This window comes from Mesoplodon mirus (assembly GCF_964341445.2).
Source record: "Mesoplodon mirus genome assembly, chromosome: 10".
Classification (NCBI taxonomy): domain Eukaryota; kingdom Metazoa; phylum Chordata; class Mammalia; order Artiodactyla; family Ziphiidae; genus Mesoplodon; species Mesoplodon mirus.
The window spans coordinates 88,633,013-88,652,190 of NC_138986.1; the positions used below are offsets into that span (position 1 = coordinate 88,633,013).

Here is a 19,178-nt window from a genome sequence, read left to right on the forward strand (position 1 = left end):
CTTCCGGGGGGCAGAGCGGCGGGCGCGGCGCGCGGGGCCGGGGAGGCGGGAGCGATGGGCGGGCTCGGGCGCGGGCGGCGGTCCCGGGGCCGCGGGCTCCTCCCCGCCCTGCGCCCGCCGCTCGCCGCGCGCAGGCAGAGCGGGCTGGGCGCCGAGGTGCCGCCCAGCGCCCTGGCCGCGGCCCTGCCCGGGCCCTAGCGCCGCCGCAGCCGGAGCCCGGAGCCCCGCGCCCGCCCGCCCCCGCCTCTCCGATGGGCAACCTGCTCGGCGGGGTCGGCGTGCGCGAGCCCACCACCGTGGAGGACTGCGACTCCACCTGGCAGACGGACTCGGAGCCCGAGCCCGAGGAACCGGGTCCGGGCGGCGGCGAGGGCCCGGGGCGGGAGCCCGCGCAGCCCCCGGAGACCCCGGAGCGAGCCGGCGGCCGGCCCCGCGCCAGCCCCGCGCCCGATCGGGACACCGAGGCGGCGGGCGCCGAGCAGGTACGCGGCCGGGGGGGCCTCGGGCCGGGATGTGGGGGACGCCGCCGGGAAGGGGGCGGCCCCGGGCGACTCCCGCGCGCGGGGCCTAGGCGGTGGCTGGGCGGGGGCTGAGCGGGGCGGCTCGTCCTCCCCGCGCCGTCCCGCTGCCCCGGGACCCAGGCCTGCACGCGGAGGTCGCCCGGGGCCGTCAGCTGCCGGCCTGGGGCCTGAGCGCAGGCACGACGAGGCGGCTCCTTCGGGCAGAACCCAACTTGGAGGGGTGTCTTCTCTGCCTCCGCAGACGGGTGATGGAAGGCGGGGTGGGAGGAACCTGCCTCAGAACAGAGGATTGTGAAAACCCATCTAGTGCGTGTTATTGGTTAAAAAAAAAAAAAAAAAAAAAACCGGAATGAGGTGGGACTGCGATGGAGCAGCGAGCCGTCTCCCTATGGCAGGAGTCCCCATCCGACGTTAAAACACCAGGGCTCCTATTCCAAGTCAGGCCTTCTAACCCAGGAGTTCAGGGCACGCTTCAAAATTCCTGTTTCACCCAGAAGACTTGTTGATCCAGCTGTGCTGAAGTCATTTGCCCACTACAATTCGGAGGAGGGGTTAGTAAGGAGATAAATATCCCTTTTAACCTCTGATGGACTGAAAATAATCCAGAAAACTTCAAAAGGAGGAGCTGCGTGGCCAAGCCTCTGAAGACGTGCGCCTGGCGGAGCTCTGACAGGCTGGTGGTCCCGGGTCAGGCCCTCCTTCCCATCAGCCATGGGGGGATGAGGGTGGGATGTGGAGCCCCAAATCTGATGTAACCACGGGCTCTTGGGTTGAGGAGAGGAATCAGCGGTATATTTTATAGGAAGGCTGCCTTCTGCATCTTGACGATCACCTCTTTTTGGGTCGGGAGGAAACAGTCTTAGTGCAGGCTCTATGCTATCCAGGTCATTTCCATCAACTGCAGTTTCAGGGGTGGGGTCCGGTGGGAGTTGCTGTTTTGAGTCCCCACTTTAGAGAAAACTGAGGCTTAGGAGAAGCTTGCCCAAGATCATCCAGGGAGAGAGAGGTGCAAACCCAAGTATGCCTGTCACCAGCATCAGAACTTCTGACGTGCTGGAGTCGTGAATGTCACTCTGCCCCTTGCTGCTGGGTCATCTTGCCTCGGGAACTCAACCTCAGGGAAGTATGAGACACTGTATTCCAGTGTTCTTCTCTTCCACTTGTCTTCAAATGAAGAAACCTTCTGAAGAAGTTTGGGATGTCAAAAAACACCCGCTCGGATTCAGTCCAACTAACCTGGTCCATCTACATAAAACAGTTTTATAATTAATGTTTCAGTCAGTTAATTGCAAGCCCAGTAAATGGTAAATGGCACCAACCCTTCCTTTTCCCCTTGAATGATTAATTTTTCTTCTCAGTATCAAACCATGTAACTTCTACTTTTTAATGCTGCTTTTGACTGTCCACCTCATCTATTCCCTACACCCCACAGTCATTTGCAAGAACTACTGGAGCGACCTTTAAAGTCTATCCCAGACTGACTACTTCTTACCAGCTCCACTGCTGTATTCCTAGTCCAACTGAATAGCTGACAAACGACAGTGCCATTCACTGAGATAGGGAAGTCTAGGGGGAAAGCAGCATCCGAGGTTAAGTCAAGCATGCTCTTGGGTTTAATATGAGACATCCAAGTGGAGTTGGTGAGTAGTTAATTACGAGTGGAGCCTCAGTCCAGGACTGGAGTCATCAGCATGTAAGAGTGGAGGTATTTAGGGCTTCCCTGGTGGAGCAGTGGTTGAGAGTCCGCCTGCCGATGTAGGGGACACGGGTTCGTGCCCCGGTCTGGGAGGATCCCACATGCCGCGGAGCGGCTGGGCCCGTGAGCCATGGCCGCTGAGTCTGCGCGTCCAGAGCCTGTGCTCCACAACGGGAGAGGCCACAGGAGTGAGAGGCCCGCGTACCGCAAAAAAAAAAAAAAAAAAAAAAAGAATGGAGGTATTTAAAGTCCTGGGAAGATACGGGGTCCTCAAGGAGCGTGAGAAGTGTGGTCAAGCCCTGGGCACCTCTCCACTGAGAGCACGTGAGGAGGAGGAACCAAAGGCTGACCAGGGGTGACCGATGAGATGGGAAGGAAACCAGGGCAGCTGTGGCAGGTGACAGTGTTTCAGGAATAGCTGGCCCCATGCTGCTGGGAGGTTGCCTGAGTTGAGCACCAAGAAGGATGCTCAGGGCCTCCCTGGTGGCGCAGTGGTTGGGAGTCCGCCTGCCGATGCAGGGGATGCGGGTTCGTGCCCCGGTCTGGGAGGATCCCATATGCCGCGGAGCGGCTGGGCCCGTGAGCCATGGCCGCTGGGCCTGCGCGTCCGGAGCCTGTGCTCCGCAACGGGAGAGGCCACAGCAGTGAGAGGCCCGCATACCGCAAAAAAAAAAAAAAAAAAAAAAAAAAAGAAGGATGCTCAGTGAGACGGAAATTTGTTAGGTGACATTCACAAGAGTCGTTTGGTTGTGGATGGAATGCGGAGGACGAAAGCCTGGTTGGGGTGGTAAATGGGAAAAGAGGAGACGGACGGGGACTCTGGGCAACTCTCCGGTGAGGCTTTACTGTAAAAGGGAGCGGAGCCATGGATCTGTCACTCAGATGGGGTTTGGGTCAGTTCCAATTTGCGTGTGTTTGTTTTAGGTTGAGAGATACTACAGCATGTTTGCTGAAGGAAATGACCCAGAAGACAGGGACAGGGCTTCCCTGGTGGCGCAGTAGTTGAGAGTCCGCCTGCCGATGCAGGGGACGCGGGTTCGTGCCCCGGTCCGGGAGGATCCCACGTGCCGCGGAGCAGCTGGGCCCGTGAGTCATGGCCTCTGAGCCTGCGCGTCCGGAGCATGTGCTCCGCAATGGGAGGGGCCACAGCAGTGAGAGGCCCGTGTACCGCAAAAAAAAAAAAAAAAGACAGGGACATTTTGGTGACACAGGAACTAGTAATAATATGTTAAGGAAGAAAATTGGTGGCTGAGCAGGTGAAAGGGGGTGGGATAGAGAGACCAAAGGAGCGGGAAGTGGGTGGGAGCAGGGACACTGCCTGCAGGTTGGCACATTTAGAGGATGGAGGAGGTGGGCGTTCCCGTGATCATCCTGGGAAATAGGGTGTGAGTCATTCTCGTCACTTCAAAGATGATCAAACTAGGATTCAGTTAAAAGCCTCACAAAGCAGCAGCAGAGTGAAGACTCAGCCCAAGTGTCCTGACTCCCAGTTTGGGGCTGTTGACATGAAACCACGGTTTCTATAATGATCCTTCGCATTTGGTGGAGCTGAATCTGATTCAGACCTAATTAGTTAGACTTGGAGCCCAGAGCCTGGGGTTCTCATTCTCCCGCTGTCGCTGGGCTCTGGGTGTTGGTGAAATTCTCCGAGCCTGCGTTACCTTGTTTCTAAGATGGAAGCACTCCTAACTGCCTGCCAGGTGTGTTATAAGGATCAAAGGAAATAATATATGTGCTTGTACATGGAAAAGTGCTTTCTGTACACATGTCGGATGATGAGTCATGGGGTTGTAGCTCAGGCTAAATAGATTCAGAAACCCGCTAGGCAGAGCTATTTTGAAACGTGTGGCAAGGACCAGAACGTAAGCTTTGCCTTGCTTATGTAATGTGACAGAGTAGCCTGTGTTAAACACCAGCGAGTTTGATAACTATCTCTGTACTTGTAGTAATAGTGAGAATCACGCCACTTCAGAAACGTGTGAAAACTGCTTAGAGGATGCCAGTCTGTCAGCACAGATGGGGGTGGGGGCTGAGGAGAAGAGGGTAGGGGCGAAGCTCTTAATGAATATTCAGACCTAAACTTTGTCATCTGTTTCATCATTGTCACCAGTCTTGTTGCCCTTCTGCGTGACACTGGACCCAAAGCACGTTCCTGCACGTTATGATAGTATTGATACCTGGAGTTAGATAATGCAAACTGATTATATTGACCTGTATCTTATATTTTCAAAATTATGTCATGGGGCTGGGAGTTTTGTTTGGAATTTAAATAATGTGAGTAAACTACCACATATAAGTTACTACAATGTAATGTGAAGTTCATTCCAATTTAGAGCTTTTATTGCTTTGTGTGTATATATTTGAAACTTTCTAGCTTTAATCACATTGTATTATCACTGAATTAATGGAAGGTTATTCATACCTTTGTGTACTTGTTATGGTGCTGTAAAGGGTGGAACTTAGAAAGCTATTTAATTTGTGTTAAAAACCCCCTTTCCTTGCATTAATATTACTTGACTTCCAAGTACAGCTAAACATTGCAAAATTAATGACAATTTTCTTTGAGGAATTGATTTATTATCTTAACACTTTTTTTTTTAGTGTTATATAAAGTATTCTAAAATAAGTTTGGTCAAAGAATCACTTGTGTAACCTCTGATAAAATATAGGTCTTGAATTCATTTTAAGAATTCTAAGGTTTTAAGGTTTCTACTGGATACCGATCCATAACATTTGGCCTCTATAGGCTTTTGGTGAATAATAAAGTTTTTTATTTAGTGAAACACCTTAGGGCAAATGTTATTGGCTTCAACTCAGGAAACGAGAATGCCAACAAATGTTGCTAGTAAGCATTATTAAGAGGACATTTATAATATCTTCATTTATCTGGACATCTTGATACTTTTCAGGCTTTCTTTATGGATGTTCATTATTTTAAGTTTGTTCTGGAAACTTCTTGGTGAAATTATCTTGCTTCAACATGTAAATGGAATTTCATTTTTTACTTTAGGGGGATGATTCCACTGAAGTATCTGCCAAACCAAAGAGAAGTTTTTATGCTGCGAGGGATTTGTACAAATACCGACACCAGTACCCAGTAAGACTATAGAATTTTTTTTTCTAAAATGTAAAATATTTCCCTTCTGTTTTTGTTACTTTGTGGTGCCAGTGAGCAAATGTGCAAGGAAGGTCCCTGTGCCTTTTTTTTATATGTCCATATGCTGGAGATTGATTTATTTTTTCCTTTAGCAGAACTTCAAAGATATCCGATATCAAAATGACTTGAGCAATCTTCGTTTTTATAAGAATAAAATTCCATTTAAGCCTGATGGTGAGTAATCTGCTACCTTGGTAAAAAGCCAACTTTAAGTAGTAGTACCGCTAGTCATTCTTCGTTCATTCCATGGTCAGTGCATTCATTGTTCATTGACTGGCTTTACTCTGCCCTGCCGTCCACTGTGTCCCTAGAGTCCTAGACCCTTGAGCTGTGAGCATCTGCTCAGCAGATTCTGGGGGAGTAACTTGAGGATTAGCAATCCTTCCCACCACCTGTTTACAGTGGTGACTACTATCTGAAAGGTAGTGGGGGCCATTTTTGTGAGAGGAAAAGAGGAGCTTTTGAGAACCATAGAATATTAGATTATTAAGGAACCATAACGGAGATCAAATTCAGTTTCCTCATTTTAAAGATGAAGTTGCTGGGTCTTGATGACCGACTTGATCATAGACTTAGATCTGGGCTCCAGAGTTCGGTGTTCTTTTCACTGTGCCAAACCCGGAAAATTCTTTGGAATATAATTGAAAGGTGGTTTTTCTATTAGAATAATCTTTCCTGTCAATTTTCAGATTCAAGGTCAGGGAGCTAGAGCAGCCCCAGTTCAGCGTTTCAACATCCCAGGGAGGGAACTGCAGACACTGTAGATCTCCACGCAACTCTGTCAGATATACTGGCCCTCCTCCACACTCTACAGTTGCCCTCCCAGGATCTTTCCTAAACCTTTAGTGAGAGGGTGCAGTCTCCGTGGTAATATGCATGATTCACCCAGGCAGCAGGCCGTGGTTCGTGGTGGGCGTCCTCATTTTATCCAGGTCAAACCAGAAAGCTGGCTGCTCCCCGTCCGCAGAGCCCTTATCTCTGTGAGGTGACCAGATGGCCCTGGCTGCTGCTCTTTACTCTCAGTGGAGACCCAGCCAAATCCCCAGCAGCGTGAGTCAGGGAACGAGGGTCATGGATTGCAAAGCTCTCCAAGTGGCAGGACCTTGCATTCTTTGATGAACTAACTGGCTGAAGAATATCTAAGGAATTCCCTATAATTGTGCACTGGCAGATGCACCAGTTGGAAATTAAGATGTAAGAACATTGCTGCAACAGCCAGATACCCTTATCTTTAGTTGATTTCTGGTGTCCCAGAAGTCTGCCCTGTTTTGGAAGGAGCCCTCTAGATAAAAAGGCCCTGTTGTATTGACTAACGGTAGAAAGGTACTGCTTTATTTACTAATTGAAATAGTATTAATTAAATTAGTTAGTTTTTTAGGACATGGAGTAAGAAAACCTTTTGAAGAAATGCAGTGATAGATAGCTAATTTGACTCTGATGTGAATTTAAAAAAATTTTCCCAAAGGAATGCCTTCAAAATATTAAAAACATTGAACATAGAGATAGTGACAGTATTTAACTCAATTATTTTTGTGTTTCTAACAGTGAATTTATTTTTGAGGTGGTAATTTAGAGCAATAACTTAAAGCAATGCATTAATTTTTTGTAACCTTTATCACAAAAGTTATTTGGAAATCTTATAAGACTGGTGGAGGTCAGAAGTTTTAGCTAAGGTCACATAAAATGTTATCCTAGTTTATTATATAAATTATATCAATTCTCACTTTCCTTCCCAGTATGTGTAAACACACACACACACACACACACACACACACCCCACGCTTGTCAGTAAGCATAAGGCTGCAACGATGTATGTTACTTATTAAGTAGGAGGAGGGATAGATGGAAGGGGAAACAAATGGGAAATTATGGAGGTAAATGGCTTCAACATGCTGATGATTAAAAAACAGCCTTTTACCAAAAACCCTGAGTGTGGACCTCTAGTACAAACTGTTGATCTCTGGAGGAAACGAGAAGGAGATGAGTTACATTTAGAAAGATATTAAGTTGTTGTGTCTTTTCCTATAAAATTGACTAAGTGGCTGCACAGTCAGTTGTGATTAGACAGATTTGGGAAGCGGAGGGTTTTGCCGTGATAAGTTCTTAAGGAGAAGAACTGGATGCGGTGAAGAAGGGAGCTTACGTTTCAGAACCAGAAAGACCTCTGTTCTACTCCTGGTTTTGTTAGTGTGACTGAGCAAATCACACCATGTCCTCAGTGGTAAAGCGGGGCTGGTGACGCTGGTTTGAGACAGTGCTGGGTGGATTCAGCGGGCTGGATACACCCTGTGTAATCCCGGCCCCCGCCACTAGGAGGCGCTCACCACCATTTCCTTTCCCTTTTCTCTCCTCCCTTTCCTCCTTTTCCCTGCTTCTCTCCTTTCTCTTCTTCTCATCTTTGTCTCCTTCCTTTCTTTTTGCCTGGCATACATTTCATTTTTATTTGATACAGTATTTCAAGAACTCTATGGCCCTCCAGGGCAGGGGTTGGCCAACTTTCTCTGTACAGAGCCAGAGAGTAAATATCCTCAGCTTTGCGGGCCACGCAATCTCTGTTGCAACTACTCAACTCCCCTGTTATGATAGAAAATACGTGAATGGATGTGCCGGCTGTGTTCCAATAAAGCTTTATTTATAAAACAGATGGCAGGCCATAGGTTACCAGCTTCTGCTTTAGAGTAACTGTCCAATAGCGCTTTCTCTGATCTGAGGTGCCATAAATTTTTTTTAGAATTAGACTTATTACATAACAGAGTATATGGCATAGGGTATTCATCTTACAAAAGCATTGTTGTTGTGTGCTGTTGTTAAGTTTTAACATAAGGCTTAAGGGATTCAGTCTTAAAATGCCTCCAACAATGTTTTACACGTCTGGTTCATGTTCTAAATCTTTACTCTTTAGGTGTTTACATTGAAGAAGTTCTCAGTAAGTGGAAAGGAGATTACGAGAAGCTGGAATACAGCCACACCTACATCCAATGGTCAGTCGTGTGCTCTCTCTCGCACCTGTTTCATCATGTGTGTCTCCCAGGCAACATTAATATAAAAATATTATTTTTCTAAAACATAGGCTTTTCCCCCTGAGAGAACAAGGCTTGAACTTTTATGCTAAAGAACTAACTACGTATGAAATTGAGGTAAGGCAAGCTCACTTCATTCGGTGTGAATTAGCCAAATAATATTGCCATTTGATGGCCCTGGTAAGTCCGAGTCACCCAGCTGACTTTTCTTGTTTCATTAGGAATTCAAGAAAACAAAAGAGGCAATTAGAAGATTCCTCTTGGCTTATAAAATGATGTTGGAATTTTTTGGAATAAAACTGATAGATAAAACTGGAAATGTTGCTCGGGCTGTAAACTGGCAGGAAAGGTTTCAGCACCTGAACGAGTAAGTAAAGCCCCGCAGTGCGAGCAGTACGACCCGGGCTGGCGTGGTGTTTTTCCCCGGGTTGGAGTTCTCTATGGCTCATAGAACAAGCTACAGATGGACTCAGGAATTTGAATTCAAAAGCTCGTCTGAAATGCATTTTATTCCTGTTCTGTATTCTAAAGCAAAACAAAGCAGCAACCAAAAAAGAATGACGTTCCAGGTAGAAACGCGGTGGCCCTGTTTCAGAGCCGTTTCTTCCTGAAGCATCTCCGCTGCCCCGGCCAAGTGTGGCTTCACTCCCTCTTTACACCACGTTGCTTGGCCTTCGCGGTTGTTGTTTGTGTACCCTTTTCCAGACCCATCCCCTAGGTTGTGAGATTCTGGTAGCTCAGCACGCTCCTCGGGCACAGTGCCTTCTTAGGTTAAATCCATGAACTAAGCCTATGACATATAAAAATCATTTCATAAGACTGACAGGTACTCATACATGTTACTAAGGAAGAGGGAAAATTAGAATCTTCGCCATTTAGGTCAAAACCAGAAGCCCATTTTTGTTTAATAAAGCCAAACACCTGGAAGAAAATTTTACCAGTTTATTTGAAATTGATTTGCTATATTCTTTTGCTTGGATATTTATAATTTTCATTAACACTTATGCCCAAAGTTGGGTTTTTTTATTATTATTTTCTTTGCATGCAAACTGGCTTTTTTTTTCTTTTTAATTATAGGGTGACTTACGAGCACTGGACTATAAAACCAACTTTAAACCTTTTTAGCACATTGTAATTAGCTGAACTGGGCAAGTACTAAGAGAAAAAAAAAAATAAACGAACCTAAGAAATTTTTCTTTGCCCCAAACAGAATTTTTTGCATTGCTTAACTAAATTTTTTGTGTTTTCCTAGAACTTTTATCTTGCTTGTATAAAATGAGTATGAGTATAGTATTAATGTTTAAGCCTTCCATTTACTTTATTAGTTATAATCAACGCTGTTAAAATGGTAGCTTGCACTAAAACATGCAGGATATGGGCATAAAGCTTTATGATCTTGACCAGAAGACCCATTAACTCATAACTCAAGTTCACTTTGATTTCTGTAGAGCGCTTATAGCAGAAGTATATATGCCTCTGCCTAAGCAATGCAGATAGCTATCTCCGGACAGAGTTTCTAAGCACTTATGTCAGACTGTCACAGAAAGCTGTGTGCAAGTAGCCTGTCGACATGAAGGACGGCAGAAGGCAGCCTTTGAAGAGGATCTGGTAGCATCTCATCTTCCATGTACCCACGACTATCGTTTTAGAGAATCTCCACCTGGTTTTGTTTTGGTCAGAATAGCAATCATACTTAGTAAATGTTTGTTGAATGAATAATGAGGAACAAAACAGGTTTGTCTGCCTAAATCCTCCTTGGGGTTTTATTGTCAGATCCTCAAATTAGTAGCTGGAAGCCACCCTTCTGAAGGCTGTCGTTGAGTGATGTCCTAGCTTGGTGCGGGGAGGGGAACCTGACCCCTACTGCCCCATGCTGCTCCCTTTCTTTCCACCATCATTTTTCCTTTCCGTGGGTATTGCTTACGGCTTTTATTTGTGTTTTAATCTGTATGACATCTTGAGTTTTTCACGGTAAGCAGGGAACTCAATACATTTATCATAGCCTAGCGGATAAAAAATATTGAATGAAAATCAAATGAAATAAAGTTTAGTGAACAAGTGACCATGACTAAAAGAGGTAAAACATTTTCAGACACGAGAGTGCAGATGTATAGACCAACCACTAAGATGGATCTCCAGTTTTATTTGTAATCACCTTGGATTACAGAGCTGTATTTTAGACCCTGGAATCTACTCTCACTTTTACTTTCTGTTTCCTGGTTCTTGGCTTCTGTGTGTCCTTTCCTCGCTAACCTGCTCTTCCTGACAGCTTCAGCCCTTCTTACTACCCTTACCGCTGTCTGGAAGCCCAGCTTCTCTCTTTTTATCTGCTACGTGACCCCAAAGTCTACTCACAACTCTAGGAGAGTGGGGGGTTGTTTTTGTATTTCTTTGTGACATTTCAAATCATACTGAAGCACCCCATTTCTTTCTTGTATGATTTTGTCTATAATCCTGATCTTCATTCTCTTTAACCCAAGTGTTTGTCCTTTTCTTCTTTATGTAAACTTTTTAATTGGAGAACGTGTTGATACAGATACGTGTGCACAGACATTTTATCTTGGTCATTCATCCTGGACTGGATATGTGAGATTGAGCTGCTTGCAAATATAGTAAATTTTGTTGTGTCGTGTAACTCTTCTTTGGGATTTTTAAAGGAAAACATTCTTCCACTTTTCCATCTCTCTCTTTCTCATAGACTTATGAAGCAGATGTTGGGATTTTACCACCAAGTTTTTAGAGTATGCAACCTCTACATTGGATCAGTCTTGCTGATAAAGACATTGTCTTAACTTCACTCAAATTTGTATTGTCTCAAAAGACTGGTACTTCCTAACTATTAAAAAATACAGATTCATAAAACTGAAATGTATCTGTGCTATGTTGTGCCCTTTGGCCTTCAAAGAGTCGAATAGTAAGAGAACACTATTTTGGTAAACACCCAGAAGGCTGGAGATAATGAAAACTGCTGGACTTGTCATTTCTAGTGTCTGGGGAGCCCACATCATTAAGGGTTTAGTTTTGTCCAAACTAACTCTCTTCTTAAAATATAAGGCCATGGAACCACACACTTCCATCCCTCAAATAATTCAGTATCCTTCTCCATGCTTCCCAAATAACTTGCTAGTTATTCCTAAGTGAATACCAAGCACTTGTGGAAGCTGAGGCAGGTGTATGCGATGCTTGTCTAAAGTTCAGTGTCTGAGGTATAGACAGGTTTGGGGAAGTGAGGAATAAGTGGTGCAATATTGGGTGAGTAACTAACCCGGGCTGTTGATGACACACGTGATTCATACATGGACCTGAAGGTTCCCATAGGATGCAGCCAGGTATTTGTAATAAAGCAACTCTTGGGCTGAGTGAGGTAGGGGGCAAGATTATGAATCGTGACAAAATAGGTTTGGAAAGTTTTCATCTGCTAATGGCTTTAGTTTGGGGACAAAAAAAGAAAGATGTTAGTGCAATCTGGGGAAAGAGGCGTCTTTGCAGTCAATGCCCTTAGAAGCAAAATTTTAAATTCTGTGATAGGGAAAGAGGAGGCGAGAGAGAGGCCACAGACGGAAGAGAATGTGATTAAGGTGGGATAGGTACACATATGGTAGACCTGAGTACCAAACCTGAATAATACCAATACCAACAATTATATTGATGTTAAATAGTGTCTGAAATCTATTGAGTTCCACATGCTCTGCATATATGTCAGCTAATTTGATGCTTACAAGTGCAGTGAGGTGTGGGCCCTTTTCCCCACGTTACAGATGAGGGTACTTGAGCCTTAGAGGTGCCATGATTTCACGTAGCTGTTGGTGGCCCAGCTAGGGTGTGAATTCAGTTCTGACTCCAAAGCCTACACTCTTTGCTAAATACGTCAGTTCTGCCTCCTTTGTCAGAATTGTTCTAGCAAGGTAGAATGGTTTCTGCTGCTTTCCTTCTGAGTTGGTTGATACGGCGGGTTCTGCTGGCCCGCTGACCCTGTAAGTCGTACATTTGGCTGGGAAACAATGCTCAGCACTGCTTACCTGTGACAGGTACGATACATTTGTGTAGTAGATAGTCATCCTCAGTGTATTAAACAAACAAACAGCAATTCGACATCCGTGGGAATACATTTAAAATCTAAATGTTTTTCAAGTACGAAGAGCTAAAGGGAAAAGGAGAATTTATTTTATGCGTTGGAGTTTTACATAGATTGGCATTACGCTGAGGTACAGGGGTTTCACATCTTCTGTTTTATTCTTCTTAGCGGTGTCTACTCCGACTTTTAGCAAAGTCATTACAAGGCATGTTTTCCCACCTTTCGCTTCCATCAGAAGTAGTTTCCCAGTGGTTTTTATCCCCCCGCTTTCCACCACCTAATTTTCCTCCTTCGTTGTATTCAATCCTCTTCCAGGTCTCAGCACAACTATTTAAGGATCACCCGTATTCTGAAAAGCCTCGGCGAGCTTGGATATGAAAGTTTTAAATCTCCTCTTGTAAAATTTATTCTTCATGAGGCTCTTGTGGAAAATACCATCCCCAATATTAAACAGAGCGCACTGGAGTATTTCGTGTACACAATTAGAGACCGAAGGGAAAGAAGAAGACTTCTGCGGTTCGCCCAGAAACATTACACGCCCTCGGAGAACTTTATCTGGGGACCACCCAGGAGGGAACAGCCCGAGGGCAGCAAAGCCCCGAAGACCCCCGCCCCGCCCACCTCGGGGCACCACAGCCAGACGTCTCTGCCCAAAAAACCCAAGGACTCCAAAAATCCCTCTGCAGCTGCGCGTGTAAGTAGCAAAGCTGCCGAAGACAAAAAAGTGGCCCCTAGGGAGCCGGGGGAGGAGACAGACTGGCCCAGCTCAGAGGCCGGCAGTGAGGCTGCCAGGCCAGGAGACCCAGAGAGAGAGGGTGATGCTGACAATTCCAGTCCTCAACCAGAAGAGACAATTGCTCATGCGCTGGAGAAAAAGGAGAGTGCGTCTCCCTCTGAAAAAGATGAAGAGCGTGAAAACCATAACAAGGACTGTGAAAGTCCTGGAGAGACAGGTTCCCACGATGACGCACTATTACAGTGAATTATCAGGAAGCCCACAAACCCGTGTGGGTGAGGAACAGAGGCCACGTTTCGGAGGGTAGCCGGCCGTTGGTGATCTCTGTTGTAAGCACTTAGTTGTCACTTGGTTTTGCTTTTGGATGACAATGAATTTAATATTTAACCGGAAGTCTGAAGACAGGACCCAATTAATGAATGTATTCTGTAACACTTTGGGGATGTGAGTTTTCGAATCCTGTACACAACAATTACTTTTAAATTATTTTCAATGTATCTGGAAATAATCATGTAGTCTTCGATATAGCAGATTCGTTCTTTGGAGAGACTCCACTCTACACGAAGAAGATCAAGAGGATCATTTCGTGAGGTTGCCACCCCTTTGCCTGATTTATGGATTCCTTTTTTTTTAAGCTGCAAGAAAGAATTTGGTCTTCTCAGATGTATTCGGAAGAAATTGGGAGTTTTCTCATTACAGCACCTCAGCATGCTTATTTTTACTTTCTGGTAAGTGGGATGGATGTTCCTGGGGAGATATACCTGCCCCTCCCCGTTTGCCGGTCCTGCTGTTTTTCCTCTTCCCCTCTCCATTCTCTCCCTCATTGGCCACCTGTGTCGGCTGGCACGTGCATTTCTAGTGTACATTCGGATGATCTACTACAGTGACATTTACGTGGCATAGAGGAGACTGTCGGCTGTATTATTTCAAGAATTTGCTTTGTTTAAAATAATAAAAATGGTTTTCTGGGTTAAGTGCTTAAAAACAAATGTTGATGCAAAAGTCCAAGAAGAGAATTTTGCCTTCTATGGCTGTTCTGTACAAATTTGGTGCTTGTTTCTGAATGCAAATGACTAAAGAATTAAAAAGAAAGGAAATTATTCGTTTTCAAAAGGCATGCATCTGGCACTGGCAACAAGGCAGTGGTCTCTAAAACCATGAATATCTCAGTGTTATGTGGACTGTGATATTAATATGGCTTAGTCCACAGTGTATCTTTAGAAAAAATATAATCTGCTGCATCTGTAAGTTGTCAAAGCTCGAAACTGAGAACAGACTGGACATCCCATATATTCAGTTTTAGTAAGCACTGAATGTGTTAATATTGGGTAAGAGCAAATAACTTTCTTGCTTATACTATAATTACTAATTATTACACATTTGAAAGCAATCAAACACTGTGGTGAGAACTTCAGAGCATACGTACAAATATAGTGAAAGCAATTCACAGAAAAAATTTTTTGCACTTCATTTCATTTAGAAAGGAATTGGCTTTTGTGTGTTTCTTAGGCTCTTAAGGGAAGTTCTATTCACTTTAACCCTCAGAGAATTTTTACTATGTCCTATTTTAAAATCACATTATGTCATCTTCTGTTACCTTTATTGACCAGAGGATTTTTAGCAGAGGGTTTCTAGAAAATAAACACACAAGTAGTATGCTTTAGAAGGGTTTCATTGCCTTGAAGTTTACGTGAAACATCATTGTTGCTCAAATCTGACTTATTTTATATGAATGTTAGTAACGCTCGTGTTATATATTGTATTCCAATAAATATAGAATATTTTTTCACTACCATTTCTCATAATATGACAGTTTTTGCTTTCTACTGTTTTGTGAAGTGAGCATTAGGATTTGGGGAAACAATTCTGCTCTTGCATTTCAATTTCTTTATTTTTTCACATGGACCTTCTAATGGCCCCATCGAGCTCAATAAACAGTTTTACAGCTTAGGGCATGAGAGTAGGTTGTCACATTGGGCTGAATTGTAGGAAAATGATTCATTTGAAATACCTTACCAATTTTGCATACATGATAAAGTGTTCACACCACTTTCTAAGTGCATAATGTTAACATTTTGTGACCAGATATTAAAATATTAATAAGTGGACAGATACTAAAAGAAATGGATATAATCTAAATCACTTAGAAACTTAGTAGTAGATCAGAACCCTTAGAAGTAAAAATGTTTCATTCAATAATTTAACTTTTAGCATATTCCTAATTAGGGATTTGATTAGATTGTACTGTTTAATTTGAGAATATTTAGTCTCAAGGGAAAACTGCCTGGCTTCCACTTAAAACAGTGGCCTTTTTCTACCATGTTGTTTTGAAATGCATACTCACATGAAACATTATGATTCCTACGTTTAATCTGTAAATAACTTATGAGAGAATTCTTCAGTGGAAACAAGTGAGAGGATGGCATTCCTTTTGCAGATGAAAATTATGAACGTCTAGAGTTTTTTTCTATTAAGAATACTCTGTACAATCAATAGTTTTAAAATAAGATCTATAGGTGTGTCTTTAGGTGTGTGTGTTACGACATGAAACAACCCTCTGGGCTTGACTGTGATGTTTTGTATTTTTAAGAACTACCATGTGCTTGCAGAAACTTACTAAGAAGCTGTTATAAAAATGCAGTGGAGCATGGCCAAATAACTAGAAACTTTATTGAATTTTTGTGAATATATAGACTTTATCATTGTACCATGGACTGTGAAGATACTAAGTATTGGCTATTGATAAAATACTAATTTGCCTTTCAGGCAAATAGATGTTATACCACTTGGTTAGTCTAGTATATTTCTAATATTTTGTGCTTTCATATCCCAAAGGAGACATATGTGAAAATATTTTGAAATACTGCAAAGTGATATATAATGACAAGATATATTTCTGTAGAGAAAAAGTTTATAACATTAAGAGTATTGTACCATTATACATTCTCATGCTCAATCTCATAAGAAACTGAAAAGAATCATGACAGAACTGAAAATATGTCTGCTTTCTCTAAGTCAGGTCCAGTTCTCAGTTCAAAAATTATTTGGTATAGTTTTACTTTGAATTTTAGTTTTGAGAAACAACCTTTTTCAGTTTCAAGGAGAAAACAAAACTTATGACTCTGGAGTTACCAGAGAAGTTCTGAGATTTTTTGCTAAGTATTAAAAATATAAAGATTATGTTTAAAAATTATCTACTTTGTTTCTAGTTTTTACACTTTAACCTGACAGAAGGAATGCTCTGGTGAAAAAGGAAAAATATTCTAGTACAGTATTACATTTAAGTTACTCTCTAAAAAATCATTTTAGAAAGTAAACTTCCTTATCAAGTTGTCAACAATTGGTATAACTGATGGAGAGAGAATATTTGTTTAATTGTTTAAAGTTAAATTTCCCAAGTTTATAGTAGCGTTATGGTTGAGTGTATAATCTACTGAGTAACTAAATCAAGCCAGTTTTTTTTGTCTTTCTATAATTGAGGCTCTTCTAAAAGCTTTATTTTCTAACCTGAGAAAAGAAGGGCATTCTTGATCTTGCTTGATTGTAATTGCATCTGTGGGTCTCTCAAGTTTATTTGGGGTGAGTGGGGACTCTTTCTTATAGGAGTAGTTTTGAAGATTTCTGTTTTGTTTCCCACTTAAAAAGTCCCCCCCCCCCTTTTTTTTTCCTTTGGGGTCTATCCATTAAGTGTAAGGTAGGCTGAAGTTACACAAGCAAGAATCATTTCAAATGTAGGTGCCGTTGTAGAAAATGATGGCCTGGGTCAGTAGGATCTGGAAAATTAGGGGTGTACAAAGGGTTGACTTCTTTCAATTTAGAATTCTTTAGTGTTTATTCCATGAGCATATTTGTTGAGTAATCTCTAGGGTAACAGTGAGTACACCCTGCCTCTTTGCCTGTTCATCCCACCCAGCAGACTGTGCTTAGGGACAGACCATGTTTTAGAAATTCCTTATTACTTAAGTTAATAATATAATAATATAGTTATAAATATGAATGCCTGAGGTGTCCAGATGTGCCTTAACTAATGTGAATGCTTTTCATTCAGAAGTTTAAATTTTTACTCCATTATAAAATCTTGCCATAAGAAACATTCCAAACCATGAAGATCAGTTAATTTAATGAAATTTACTTTCGTGCTTTTTCATTTTGGAGACATTTCCATTTGTATCAATAGCATCAGTTCAAAAGGAAGTGTACTAGCCACAATGTTCAAAAATGTGTTACATTTGACGAAAGAAGTAAGATATTTCAGCAGAAAGATTAACTTCATTGTTACATTTATTTATGCTTCTGTCTAATTTTGCTACACCCTGTAATTTTCATTGTAAACGTCTCTCAGTTACTACAAGTAATATTAATCTGTGTTTTACTTTTGCTTTTAGATACAGAGAGATGTAGAGAATGGAATTCTATTGGAGAAATGATTTAAAAGTTTAATTCCAGTAGATAGTTGGAGGAATCTGAAATTAATTTGGACTTTTATGCTGTAGTTTTATTAGAAACATTTAAACAGTACTTGTTCTTGCTTTTTCCCTAGATTTGAGAGAATGTTTTTTGTCATCTTCTGCTTTTTCCCTCATCTGTTGAGAAGTGTATTGTTTTAGTTACTTGGGGGAAATAACTTCTTATTATGTTTGTTTCCTTGAATTAAAGTGTTTATGTGGAGGATACAATTAACTGCTTCGTTTTATGGCCCAAACTCTGCCTGGAGGTTGAGTTCAGAGATGGGGAGGTGGCTGAGAACCAGAGTGGGTGTCTTGGTGAAGGGGCACGTACCCTGAGCTGCATCGTCTCCAGTGGAGGAGGGGTCTCCGGGGCCTCCCCTGGATGACGAGGGTGTCGGACCCCGTGATCGCTGTCTTCTGAGGAAGGTGGGCCACCTTGGACTTCATGCACAATTTCACTGGGTATCAATTTTCATAGAGTACCTGTTATAATTCATTCGTCACCATTTTGCAGTTGTTTAGGAAATTGTGAGCAGTTGGACACCTGCTATGTAAATTACAGCTGAATCTTTCTACCTCGGGAAACATTGAAATACCAGTTCTCCCTACCCCTTTCCCCGGTTCAAAACTTCTGGTCTTCCATCAAAAATTATTTGGGGTTGTTCTTTCAGAGGTCTCTATATAAAATTCTCCATAAAATGAGTTAGTGTGAAGACGAAGTGAAAGGGAAAAGGCACCAGTGCTCACTTGTTATGCTGAGAGACCTCTTTTAGAAAAATCAGAAACCTTATATATTTTAATATGAAAAATATGTTGATGCTATAAAGTTTATCATATTTTTGTTTTTAAATTATAATGGAGTTTGTGGAACAGTTACATTAACTAGAGAGATTCGTTGTGTAATAAACTTTGGTCCTAAGAAGTGTCCAAGGTCTGCACTCATTGGTCAAATGAACACCTTTTTCAGTGCTGGCGGGTTTAGTTTCGTGTGGAGAAGAGGAAAATAACAATCGAGACAAAAAATTAGAAACCGTAACTAGAAACTCACTATAGACATAAAGATGTAACTGACTGTAGGTTTGTGGAGTGCCAGAATTTACTGGAGTGAGGAATAGACGAGCATGATCCACAGAAGCTTTGCGGTGGGGACGTGCTCGGTGTTATCCGTGCCAGGGAGATCCGGACTGGTGTGAATGGGAAGCGATCCCATGCATGCTCTCATTTGCAGCCTGGATTCGGCTTACTCCACAGTAGATGGAAACCTTTCACAGACTGAGAGAAATAATCACATGATCCGCCACCAGGTTTAATTGCTCTGCCCGTGGTTCTACTGACAGGAAGTGAAGTGGAGGCAGTGGCTGCAGAGACGGGAAGGAGGTCCCGCGCTAGGCTGTTTCTAACGATGTGACTGTCTACCCCGCGCCAGCCAGAGCGATGGCGTCTTCCTCGTGTGGCACCACAGTTAAGAGCAACAAACCAGAGCAGGGGTTTGACAAGCGTTTTGTTCTTTGTCCTTTTTATAAGA

The 19,178-nt window shown here is 43.0% G+C and overlaps 1 protein-coding gene across 3 annotated transcripts; it reads left to right on the forward strand.

Annotated features, from left to right (window-relative positions):
* The first annotated feature begins 168 nt into the window (after window positions 1-168).
* On the forward strand, window positions 169-18,575 carry OGFRL1 (opioid growth factor receptor like 1). 3 transcript variants are annotated; one of them, XM_082633562.1, is made up of 7 exons: window positions 169-482; window positions 5,228-5,314; window positions 5,467-5,548; window positions 8,277-8,355; window positions 8,445-8,511; window positions 8,616-8,761; window positions 12,785-18,575. In XM_082633562.1, exons 1-7 carry the CDS (start codon window positions 252-254, stop codon window positions 13,449-13,451), a joined length of 1,359 nt encoding a protein of 452 aa, XP_082489688.1. In that variant the 5' UTR covers window positions 169-251; the 3' UTR covers window positions 13,452-18,575. The 3 variants fall into 3 exon arrangements, with proteins under 3 accessions (XP_082489688.1, XP_082489689.1, XP_082489690.1); XM_082633563.1 differs by having other exon boundaries at window positions 5,470-5,548; XM_082633564.1 differs by lacking the exon at window positions 169-482 and adding an exon at window positions 3,614-3,917.
* Window positions 18,576-19,178: the final 603 nt, after the last annotated feature.